Source organism: Macrotis lagotis, chromosome X (assembly GCF_037893015.1).
Source record: "Macrotis lagotis isolate mMagLag1 chromosome X, bilby.v1.9.chrom.fasta, whole genome shotgun sequence".
Lineage (NCBI taxonomy): Eukaryota > Metazoa > Chordata > Mammalia > Peramelemorphia > Peramelidae > Macrotis > Macrotis lagotis.
Window position 1 is genome coordinate 96,745,097 of NC_133666.1, and position 12,325 is coordinate 96,757,421.

At 39.8% G+C, this 12,325-nt stretch overlaps 1 protein-coding gene across 1 annotated transcript; it reads right to left on the reverse strand.

Moving 5' to 3' along the window:
- Nucleotides 1–1,900: 1,900 nt before the first annotated feature.
- SLC46A2 (solute carrier family 46 member 2) lies at nucleotides 1,901–11,216 on the reverse strand. Its single transcript, XM_074208612.1, has 4 exons — nucleotides 9,794–11,216; nucleotides 7,639–7,722; nucleotides 6,849–7,005; nucleotides 1,901–2,005 (listed from the first exon to the last, which is right to left on the reverse strand). Exons 1-4 carry the CDS (start codon nucleotides 10,911–10,913, stop codon nucleotides 1,966–1,968), a joined length of 1,401 nt encoding a protein of 466 aa, XP_074064713.1. The 5' UTR covers nucleotides 10,914–11,216; the 3' UTR covers nucleotides 1,901–1,965.
- Nucleotides 11,217–12,325: the final 1,109 nt, after the last annotated feature.

Consider the following 12,325-nt stretch of genomic DNA (forward strand, 5'->3'; position numbering starts at 1 on the left):
TCCACAGAACAATCCCTTTAGTTCAAATTATGGTGTGGTATTGTACTTTCTTAACACCAGAATGAAGATTTCCAGGTTACTTTGTTTATGATTTTCATATGTATGGGAAACCCCTCAACAAATACAGACAGACCTTTGTTTTGCAGCTTTTAATCTTAGAAAGTTGCTTAGGATACAGAAACTGAGTGACTTACCCAAGGACAGTTAGTATGTTTGAGAGGTAACACTTGAATGTGGGTTATCCTGACTTCCAAGACTGATGCTGTACTTCTCTTTAAGCATTTTTTTGTTATTCAGTTCAACTCTGTGACTCATTTGGGGTTTTCTTGGTAAAGATCTTGAAGTGATTTACTACTTCCTTTTATAGCTCATTTTACAAATGAGGAAACTGAGGCAAACAGTAGCTACTAGATAAGATTAGATTTGAACTCAAATTTTCCAGATCTGTTCTAATCACTGCACCACCTAGGTAGGTGCCCATAAGCATTTTTTTACTTCATTTAAAGAAAAAAAAAGGTCTAGCTATTTCAGAGTTTATGCAAGATCAACCAATCAGGAAAGTAGCCATTTCAAAATCTCCACTTCCTTGATTTTCTTTCTTTCTCTTCCATTCCCAAACTCAAACAAGAAAGCATTTTCTCCCTTTCCAGATTGATTCTGTATAGAACTTTGAATCTCTTCTTTGCCTCCTCTATTACCTGCCTACTGCATCTCCCCCACCCCCATCTGAAAGTTCCTTGAGCATAGAGACTGTTTCTTAGGAGCAACCTTGCACATAGTATAGACATTTGAAAAGCTTTTTTGTGAATCAAATGGAATTCATTCACATTTATTTATGTGCTCAAACTCAGCACTTCAGGTAAATTACTATATAGGAAAAATGGTTTCAAGAGATTAAACAAACTAAAAAACAAGCTATTTAAGCAAACATCTCAAAAATACAGGACATTTTTGTATCTCTGACACTCTCTTCCTTAATCCTTCTAGGAACTATCTTTGACAGACTATAATGTCTCTGGACCTATTGGCATGACTGACAAACTGCAATCCTCATTTTATTTTATTCATTTAATAAAAACTCTTTATGATATTGTCAAGAATTAGAGCCTTTCATGCAAACTTGATTTTTTTTAACCAAGAAATGAAGACCCCTGCCCAAAAGTCAAGCAACAGCCATTTGAAAGAGCCTCAAGCACTGGAGCTGGTGCGACCATAAGGAAGATGGCAATTAGCTTGTTCCTAAAGTTCTGTCTTCCTTTATTTTTTTTTAATGTTACTTCTGTCTATGACAGCTACTTTGGAAAAAAGAAACCCCCCCCCCAAAAAAAATTTCACTGCAACTAGCCCTGGATCTAAAAGGAGTGGAAAATGATATAATTGGTTTATTTCAAGAATATGAGTCTGAAGCTGGGGCTGTCAAGATAGCTATTTCTGGATAACCATCTGCAGCCTGGTGGAGGACGCTGAGCACCAATCAATGACCCAAGTCCTCATAGGAAAATTGAGAAATAGCCCCAAAGTTTTGGTCTTTCAACTAACCTTTCTTGGAGAGGTTCTCTGTGTTATCAACAAAATCTGGCAGCTTCCTTGTGAAATTAATTTAAAAAAAAAATTTCCTCCACCAGTAAAATGTTTCTCCTCCACCCAGTTATGAAACCTTTTGAAATGACCTATTGGAGGGGCGGCTAGGTGGCACAGTGAATAGAACACCGGCCTTGGAGTCAGGAGTACCTGGGTTCAAAATCCAACCTCAGACACTTGATAATTACCTAGCCATGTGGCCTTGGGCCACTTAACCCCATTGCCTTGAAAAATCTAAAAAAAAAAATGACCTATTAGTCATGAGGCTGATCTCAGGCAGAACTCTAGTTTTCATTATCAGCTTCCCTGGTCCAGCTGCTTCTCTTCAAGTGAGATCCACACCTCAGGGGATAGCAGTTCTGTGTTTTAGGCACATCATCTCGGTCATTTCTCAGTAATCTCTCCTTGCTTGCAGGCTACAACCCTGTTGGGTTTGGGATTTAGAGGGAAGGAGACAAGGGGAGAGAGGGAATTGACAGAAATGTTAATAGCAGCAAAGGTAAGCCACCAAAACAAGCCTATTCCCAAAATATTTCTTTCCATAAAATCAGAGTTCATGGGGTTGAGCTGGGGGGGGGGGGGTGGTGGTAAATAAGAAACAGGCCCCATATTCACTAAGGATATGATTAGGATTTAAAAAGAAAAGCAAAAACAGGGAGGAGGGAAGTCATTTTGGAGGGAGGCAATAGCAGAGGTTTAAGAGCAGGCAGTGCCTGTTACTGAGATGTGCTATGCATATCATAAAAAAGAAATAAATGATTCCTAGAGGACAATTTCCAAGTACCTAGGTAAGCTTGCCAAAAACTCAATCCAACCCCTTCTTCCCACTATTCCAAGTATGGGCATTTTTCATCCAGCTCAAGCTACCTTCTGATATCTTCTCTCAGAACCCATTGGAGCAGCCCAATCTCTCCCAGGTGCTTCTGACTAGGAAATTACAATTTGACCCTCCCCCAGTCAAGGGAAGGAAGCATGGTGAAAGGAATAAAGAAGTGATAGTCTTTTGTCAGCACTGAAATGTGGAGTTGGGGACCAAGTTAAAGGCAAAGATAACAGATTTAGATCAGGAAGAGACATAAAGTACCATCCTCTTAATTTTATAAAGTACAGAGGCCAAGAAAGATGAAATTATTCACAGTAAGACAGATTGGAGCAAAATTTTAGCCTGGATTTGAGCTACCATAGTTCCTTCTTATACCTTGCTTAGTTCCCTCAAGAAGGATGGCTTCAGACAATCAACCTCTTCTGTTTTGACAGAAATATGACAGGTCAGACTAGATACCCCCATTGGGTTCTGATGAAGTGATTCTGAGGGATTTTTTTACACTACCTAGTCTTATCAGCTATCACTGTGATTTCAACAATGGCCATCTGAAATTGGTTTGTATTTCTGCAACAATAAATTAAATATAAATATAAATGGGTGTATAATTTTGTTGCAAAGATGTCTAAATCAATGGGAAAATGTGTCAACTTCATCCCTGCAAAGGGCCCTACCTAGGCTAGTCAATTTTAACATATTCCATGGTCTGTCATCATCTCTGTGGATAGATGTATGCATGTACATAACATGTATAGAGAGACACACATATACACAAGATTCAGTGAGTAATCTATAAAAATTTCTGTTACTTTGTCAGCATAGGAGAGTGAATGTTGATTTTTGGAGAGGACCTGGGCAGAAATCTTAACTCTGCTACTTAAAGTACTTGAGCCTTCTGCTCAGTTTTCCCATCTCTGAAATGAGGGGCCAAATTATTGACACCTGAGGGCCCTTTGAGCTTTGAATCTATTATCCAAATATAGTTGTGCCTCACATTAGTCCAGTGCAATGGGCTGCAATTGCATGTATTCACTCTTTAACTTTTTAACTTGCCAGACAGCGGCTGAACCTTGTAAATTGTTTAACCTTCCCTGTATGAACAGAAGAATATTATGCTGAGCTTAAATGCCTCATTTATTTGGGTGGAGAAGTATTGGTTCCTGAGAAAGGGAAGATCTTTGACATACAGGAAAAAAATAATAACAATAGATATTAATACCAACAGTGCATTTTGTAGCAATTCATAGTTTACACTATGCTGTCACATACATTATCTCATTTGAGTCTTAGAGCTACTTTGTAAGAAATAGCAAAAATATAATAATAGTTGAGACCTATACATTGTTTTAGTTTCCAAAGCACTGTATACAAGTTTCACATTCATCCTGTGAGACAGGTTCAATAAATATTACCATACCCATTTTGGGGACGAAGATGCTGAATATATTTGAAGCTATATCTGTCATACATATCTATATCTATCTATATCTATCTATAGATATAGATATATATTTAATAGGCAATGAGTTCTTCTTAGACTGGTCTTCAGGTGATTTATATGTTTAACTAGACCAAACTGGAAGAGGCTATTCACTCTTCCCCAGGTAATTAATAGGTAATTTTTTTTAACCACAGTCATTCATTAAATCTTCCATTAAGACAATGAGGAATTTCAATCTTCAATAGAATAAGGAGTGCCCAAATCAATGATATCTGGTTTAAAATGTTATTAAACCAAATCATTATGGGCAAGTGGCCTTTTGAAAACCAAAGCAAAATGAAAAACAATGTTACTAACATATTTTCTTCCCCTTTTCTGATGCAAATGTTAACTAAAAAAAATTGAAATCTGTATCTGTAACTGAGAACAATCAGTAAATTTGAGAATGCTTTGCACATATTATGCTCATGCATTAAATGCTTTGCACAATTAATGCTCATGCATTAATTGATGATCACACTTAAATCAGAAAGGTCCACTTCATGAGCTTAGATAATTTACTAGGCATTGCTTACATGGATAATTACTTGATCCACTGATCCTGTTGTGAAATTCATATTAGATAACATTTCAAAAGCATTTTCACTTGTTAATCAAAGTACTTAATGACATTAATATTAAAAGTTAATTTGCCAACAATTCTTCTATTTTAGTCAGTTAATATTTGCACTAGAAAAGGGAGACGTATCTGAAAATAAAATTTTTCCTTTTGCTTTGATTTCCAAAATTAATGCTAAATATTAAAGGCTGACAATATGATCACCTCCCAATATGATCACCTTCATTATGATCACCTCTTCTATAACTTATTTAAAAAGAGTTAACTGGAGTTTTGAGAGGTTAAATGATTTTTCTCTTTGTCATATAATCAAGACCAGATACCTTAGTATAAAAAGAGTTCTTGTTCAAGAGTTTTGTAATGATTCCCATTGCTATAAATTATTAGCTTAGAAGTATGATCTTTGACCATGACACACAAAATTGTTCTCTGAGAACTGGAAGGTAGAAAGCAGGTTTGTGCTCACATCTTACCTAGCATTTCCTATCCCTCCTACTCCATTCTCTTCCAGAAATCAATTGTTCATTTTATGTGATTAAACTAAGGAGATGTTTCTCAGCTATCATTTTCTTAGCCCTGAAATGGAGGTCAAAAGTCTTCCTAACTTCTGAGTCAGTATTACTTCCATGATACCACCAGTGCCTCTCCTCTAATTGTCTTGACTGTTCTTCCTCCCTTTGAAAAGATGAGTTGTTTCAGGATTCAATATCATTATTAAACTATAAAATCTGTACAATGGTAGGAACTGTGTCTTGCTTATCTTTGTGAGGGGGCACTGTGTCCTCATCTGAAGAAGCGTGATGGGGTGAAATAAGTGATATCTGAGGGCCCTTCCAGCTCTAAATCTATGCTCCTACTAATTGAGTACCCCAAATCATAGTATAGGAAAGAACAGAGGGTACACCATAGAAACCCTCCTAGGAGTGAATGCTAGAGGAGACCCAATACTTTGGCAATTTGAGATTAACACAGTTTTTTCAGGGTTAGTGTAGAAGAAGGTCAGTGAATGGTGAACCCCCAGTAAGGATCTAGAATGGGAAATAGTACATATTCACTATATAATAGAAAGAATCAACTATTTATGGCAGGAAGCTCAGACAGGTAATATTCATGATGATAAATATACCATTGTTCTTCTAGGGAGGAACATCAGTTATTAAATGTAGAAAGGCTATTAAATATAGCCATTCATGAGGAAGGCTGAAGATGGGTGGGAGGAAGATGGCAGAGCCAAAAAGGAGAAATAATTTTAGCTCTGGAAGATCAACCTGCAAAGGAAACCTAGTCAATATTCCCTGGAAAAGCCATGCATCCTAACTTAGTGAATATCCAACTTTTTTTTTTTAGTCCATGGGCAATTTCAGGAGAGCTACAGATAACACAGATTCCCTCCATCCTTGATTTCCATCCACCCCTCTCGTAAAATCCTGCTTTCTTCCCTTTCTGCCCCACCCCCAAAATTAATGGGAAGAATGAAACTGGGTCTCATGTTGGGGTGAGGCAGTAATGAGAGGATGTTTCCTCCTCATTCAATTTCATTCTTACTAAACATGACTGACATTGCTCAATAGTAACCCTGTAAATGATTAATTTGGGTCAAAAACCACAAGTATGCATGTGGTTGTGTTAGAAACATGTATAGTACAAGAAAGCACCTCAAAGATCCTGGATGCACTCATGTTACCATTTGAGAATTACTGTTACAGTGTAAGGGTTTTGTAGGACAAGAGGAAGACAAAAAGAAATAATCATCCCTCACCCCCTCTATGTTTCCCTTTTCCCAGCCAGGCAATATTTTGCCAGTGTTTTTATAAGTTAGTGTTGTGTGTCTTTAGATATGAATAATCTATTCATTTACAGATGTCCTTGATCCACTACTGCAGGAAGACATACCTTATGAATATATAGATCCTCAAGTACTGAGCCACCAAATGCTATCCTTGAAAAAGCCTAGATAATTCAAGGGGAAGGAAAGATACCCACCCTGGGCTACCTCTCCGTTGAAATAAGCCACACTAAACTAACAAATTAAAAAAAAAAAAGAAATCCTCTGGTAAAAAAAAAAAATATTTCTTTACACTTATTTCAGCCTCTTATTTCAAGGAAGTAAAACTGGGATCCTCTAAATAACTTTTCATTGCCAAATGGCTAGATTGAATTTGTAGTTTTCAGTTTATCCCTTGCCTTGAAGGGAAATTCCTAAATTACTATACTTTCAGTCTGGAACTTCTGTGAAGAAGAGAAATGAATAACTTTTTCCTCTTGACCCAGAACTTTATAAATGGGATGAGATATATATTCCTTCCCCCTCAGATTAATCCATCTCCTATACTCTTAATGCAACCAAAGCAGAACTGAAAAGCAGAACACACAATGACTCTTACCCAATGGGGATGATACTCAAGAAGGCAAGGAAAGATGAGAGAGCAAAGCAAAAGCCAGCGAACTTATCCATGGTGAGCTGATAGATCTCATTGAATGTTGTGGATGTCACCACCCCAGTGAGGGCCAGTGCCAGCTGTAATATCACAAATACCTTTCCTGTAGAAGAGATAGAAGGGTAATTAAGGAGGACTTTATTAGGACATTCCACTCCATACTAGAACTTCAGAGTTTCTATGGGGTCCTTTAAAATAGTCCCTTAACTCCTAGGTACTCACAGTAGCTTTTTTCCTGGATTTCTTTGGACTTTCTGGAAATAAAGGGATAATAGAACCAATAATGGGATTTTCCCACCTTTTCTTGGGCTATATTGACCATTTTGATTCTTATCAAAGAGTATTTGCATACTGAAGGGTATTTAGTCTGCCCTCTCTGGTCTATACAGTTTTTAACTGGATGCCATTCCCAACCCATTTTAATTCTAGTACCTTCCTACTCTTATCTCCTATTTATCTTATAACTCATTTGTATATATTTGTTTACTTGTTGTCTCCCTTATTAGATTTCAAGCTGCTTCCTGGAGAGAAGGCAGGGACTCCAGGTAGAGAGGGCCATTTTTTAATCTAGCACAGTGTAGGGCATGTAGTAGGAACTTCATAAATGTTGATTGATTGATTGGTTGGCTGGTAGCCAGCAGTAAGCACTCATAAGTTATCCAAGATGCCCTGGGCTTCCCCATTCCCCAAACAGATCAAGTTATCTGAAAGCAGCAGAAATCCAATTTCTCCTCACCGTAGGAAGATCCCTTTATGAGCTTGGACAGTGCTGATCGGATGATTGTTATGGGGATGAGAGCAAACAGCATGACAGCCCGAGCTGCAACGTGATCAAACGAGAAAAATTAGTGAAGCCTGACTTGCTGTCTAAAGTAACTCAACCTCCTCTTCAGGGTTCAAGGTGTCCTAGTCATTGATGCCTGTCCTAGAGGACTGAGCTGCTGGCAAGCTGGGTGGAGTCTGTGCTCAATCCTGCTGGCGGGCACCTGAGACAGCCCTAGGTAAAATGTTGGTAATCCTCCTTTTTCTCATCAAGAACAATATCAAATACCCCTTTTTGCTCCTTCCCTCCCTCCTCTCTTTGTAGTCAATGAAAAACAATAGGGAAACTGCCAGGAAATGGCTCTATGAGAAAACAGACTAGAAGTTAGTGCTAGATCATAGAACCAGAGTTGCAGAAAGGTCATCTAATCCAATTTCCTTCATTTACAGTGGAGAAAACAGGTCTAGAGAGGTTAAGGGATTTCTCCAAGGTCACACAGGTAGAAGAGGGTAGGGTTTTGAGCCAGGATCATACAACAGGATCATCAATTTAGAGCTTTAAAGGTCCTTAGAAATCACTAAATCCATTCCCCTCATTTCTCAGAAAAAAGAAACTGAGTTAGAGAAGTTAAGTGATGTCCAGGGACACATAGCTAATATGTATCTGAAGCAGGATTTACACTCAGATCTTTTGATTCCCAAACCTGCAATCTTTTTCCACTGTGCTATGATCACATTTTGGATTAAAAATATGCTTTTCTACACAGCCAGACTACTTTTCCTAGAGTTTGAGTCTAATGGAGATTGCTCTCAGGAGTAGGTCAGTAGGTTTCTGAGAACTGTTCTTGAGAAGGACAGGGAAAGGGAAATTGAAAAGGGGTGGGGGAGGGGACCAGAGTTAAACCTTTTTCTTCTCTCTCACTCATTTGGGGAGAAAAACAGGTGCCTCTATAGTTAGAGCCCTTCCTGTCTCCAACTGCTTTTCCTCTGTCCCTTTTTACTTTCATAACTCAAGAGGGAAACCTTACTGTGCAGCTATGTTACTTCACCAGATTATTTTCAGAACAACAAACAGTAGCTACTCCAATCAGTCTACTATCTGAGAAAAGGAAAGCAGAAAAGAGGATACAATGTGATATGATGGAAAGACCAAGGTTCAAAATCAGAATACTTGGGATTGAAAAAATATCCATTTCTGCTATTTCCTATCCGAAATTAAGTTCCCTGGGCCTCAGTTGACTGTAAAATAAGGGACATGGACTCAATAGCATCTAAAGTCCCTTCCAACTCTCAATATATATCCAAATATGCTATCTAAATACTTACAAATGTAATAAATGATATTAACCCAAATTATCATAAATGAATATTCCTTTTAAAATATGGCCAGGCTATTGTTGGTATAACCAGTCCTTACCCTGCCACCTATTTTTTTAAATATAGTCTCATGTTTGCATTTTCTTACATCTGCAAGAAGCCTTGTGGTAACATTATCATAAGTCTAGAGGTGCTCCTGGAAACCCTGATGGGTTAGGGATGGCAATAACACAGAGTTCATTTATGAAGAAAACAGGCAAGGGCAAGAGTTAGGTATAGATCCAGAAAATTTCATCCTCATGTGATTACTAACCCCTTGCAGCCCCCACCCTCTCTCAATTATTCAGCATCTAAACTTTACCATAACTCAAGTTCCATCTTTCCCAATCCTTTAGAATCTTTTCCTCTGAATTCTTAGCACTTCTTATCTCTCTTTTAGTCATCTTGCCATCTAGCCAGTTTAACCCAGTATTTTTCAGACATGTTTGAGTCTCCATCTTCCTATTTGAGACTTTCTTGGCAAAGTTACTAGAGTGGTTTGCCATTTTCTTCTAATCCTGTTCTATAGAATTCTTCTCTATGTATTAATCTTAACTTTAAAATATAAATATAGAAATCCTTTTCTGACACCTCTTCTCCATTTCCCATGGTGCAATACAACCTGCTTATATTATAGTTGAAGACACTGAGGCCTAGAGAAGTTAATAATTTGCCCATGACCACATAGGTAGTAACTCACAGAAGATGGGATTTTAAGTTAAATCTCCTGATTCTCTAGTCCCCCTTTCTACTATTTGAAGAGTCAAACTCACCAATATAGAACATGTAGGTTTCCTTCACAAAGGTTAGGAGCAGTGAGCCGGCTCCAAAGGAGACCATCCCTATCATAATCATGGTGGTGTCCCGGCAGCACCTAGAAAAGACCACGACTCCCAGGAAACTGGTGATGAAGATAGTGTAGCCAGCTGCCATCCCATAGCCCACTTGTACGTGGTTCCAGCTCAGTGGCTCCCTTAACACAAAAAGGGGCATCACATCAACTGTACCCACCACTGCCAAATCATAAATGATGGCCCCTGCAAAGAGCAGAGCAATGATAGCTTTGCGAGGCTCTCCCTTCCCTAGGGAAGGAAGCTCCACCACCCCTCCCCTCTTCTCTGGATGGTCAGGATCTAGAGTGCGATAGGTGCCTATGGTCCCAGACACAGTGTCCACTACACCAAAGGCTTTACTGGGTTTGACCTCAGGTTCTGGGACTTTGAGGACAAAGAGACTATAGAGGAAAGCAAATGTGGCACAACCCACACTAGAAACAGCAAGGACAACACCTTGCCGGTTGCCCACTTGAAGCAAATTAAAGAGATGACCAGAAGCAATGCTCCCACAGAAGCCTGCCAGGCCCAAAACCAAGTCAATGATGATGAGCCTCACAGAACGACGGCCCTTAGAGGAGCTCAGTGAGCCCAGGGCCATGATACCAGACCAGAGAGCTGTGAAGCCCCCTGAGAGTCCTGCCAAGGCTGCAGCCCCATACATCACTTCTACTGGCCAGTCCAATAAAATCTTCAGCAAGAGGAGGAGGCGGGAGAGAAGGTAACCCAAGAGGGGGACGCAGATGGATATTTTCCTGTTGTAGCGGTCGCTGAGCCACCCCAGCCCATAGGCAGAGAGCAGTGGGGTGAGGCCCACCAAAAGGTTGTAAATGATGTAGAAGTTGGAGGTGGCTTTCTGCTGAGCATCCTCGTTGGCCCCCCTTGGGGTAGAAGAATTGGCATGATTAGAGAAACTGGAAAGGTTGTAGTAATTCCTGACCACCAGCAGCAGCCCTGCATCATAGAAAGAGGCAGCCACCTGGGCTGAGGCTACTACTGGTTCAATCCAGGTCCTCATCATTCCTGTCTCCAGACAGCTCCTCCTTGGGTCTTGGTCCATGGTGGCCAGGTCCTTGGTGGTGGATGTTAGGAGTTTAAGGGAATAAAGGGAAAAAGACCTGTTGTAGCAGCAGGGAAAATCTCATCATTTGTTGTGACCCTCTCTGACGGGGTTGTGTGTGTGTGTGTGTGTGTGTGTGTATGTAAAAGAGAGAGAGAGAGAGAGAGAGAGAGAGAGAGAGAGAGAGAGAGAGAGAGAGACTGCCTGTCTGTAGAGTAGACAGAAACAGCTCCAGAGTGCAGCCTGCTATTAACTTGACTCTTCTTGCCTCCCACTGACCAGAGAAGGTCCGGTCTTCTGTAATCTCTGCCTAGCTCTCCCCGCCCACAGTGGGAGGGATTGCTTCTGTTTTCTTTGCTCTGGGAGGCTACAGAGCAAGAGCTCCCAAAGTGAACACAACAGACTGTCAATCTGGGGAGAAGGAAACCGCACAGTTTCCACAGACTGCCGTTGCATCCAAAACTAGATAAGTGTATTCAGTAGGGCCAAGGGTGGAGCCGGGCCTAGAAGAAGGAGCCTTAGCATTCAACCTGAAAAGAGCAGAGGAGCAGAGCAGGATGAATGGAAAAAGAAGATAGGTACCTTCTGGAAAGTGCAGTAAATTTTGATACAGAGATGTGGATTCAAATCCCAGCTTTGCTATTTGACCTCAGGAAAAATTACTTAATCTGTCTGGTTTTCAGTTTCATGTATAAAATGAAGACGTTGGACTAGATGGGCTAATGTCATAGGGCTGAGACCATCAAGTACAACCCCTTTTCTCTATATACATAAGGAAGCTAAGGCCCAGAGATATATTGTGACTTTTCTATGATCACACAGTTACTAAGTATCTGAGGTGGGATTTGAACCCTGGTCTTCCTGATTTCAAGTCTACAGTCTTATCAATGGAACAAAGTAGATCCCTCAGTACCCATCAGACTTTTCTGGGTCCATTGTGGGCAGGTTCCTACACTGAGACTCAGTGACATACAAGGATTGTGGAAGGGGGAGACAGGTTTAATTTTTAGGGTAACTAATAAGCTTATGATCAATTTATTTGCAGGCAGACTGAACTCTTCAGGAAAATCTTTCAACTGCAGAGAACTCACATTGATGACCATTTTTTCAAAAGTCAAAATTGAGACCATTTAGAGCCATTCTTCCCATTCAGTATGTAATGTACAAGGGATCCAAAGTTCTGTTTTCAAATTCTCTCATTTGTGAGGTAGCTAGGTGGCTTGTGGATAAAGTATTGGACCTGGAATCAGGAAAACCTGAATACAAATCCAGACTCAAGCACATTTTAGTTGTGCGACCTTGGACATATCATTTAACCTGTCTGCCTCAGTTTTCTCATCTCATCTGTAAAATGGGGATAATATTACCTCCTGAAGTTATCCTAAGTAAGAAATGAGTTAAATGAACTTCAC

Coding starts and splice junctions, on each gene's coding strand:
- SLC46A2 (XM_074208612.1), bottom strand. CDS start 10,913: ATGGACCAAGACCCAAGGAGGAGCTGTCTGGAGACAGGAATGATGAGG. Junction 7,723..9,793: donor AACCTACATGTTCTATATTG/GTGAGTTTGACT, acceptor ATCACGTTGCAG/CTCGGGCTGTCATGCTGTTT. Junction 2,006..6,848: donor TTGAGTATCATCCCCATTGG/GTAAGAGTCATT, acceptor CAAACCCAACAG/GGTTGTAGCCTGCAAGCAAG.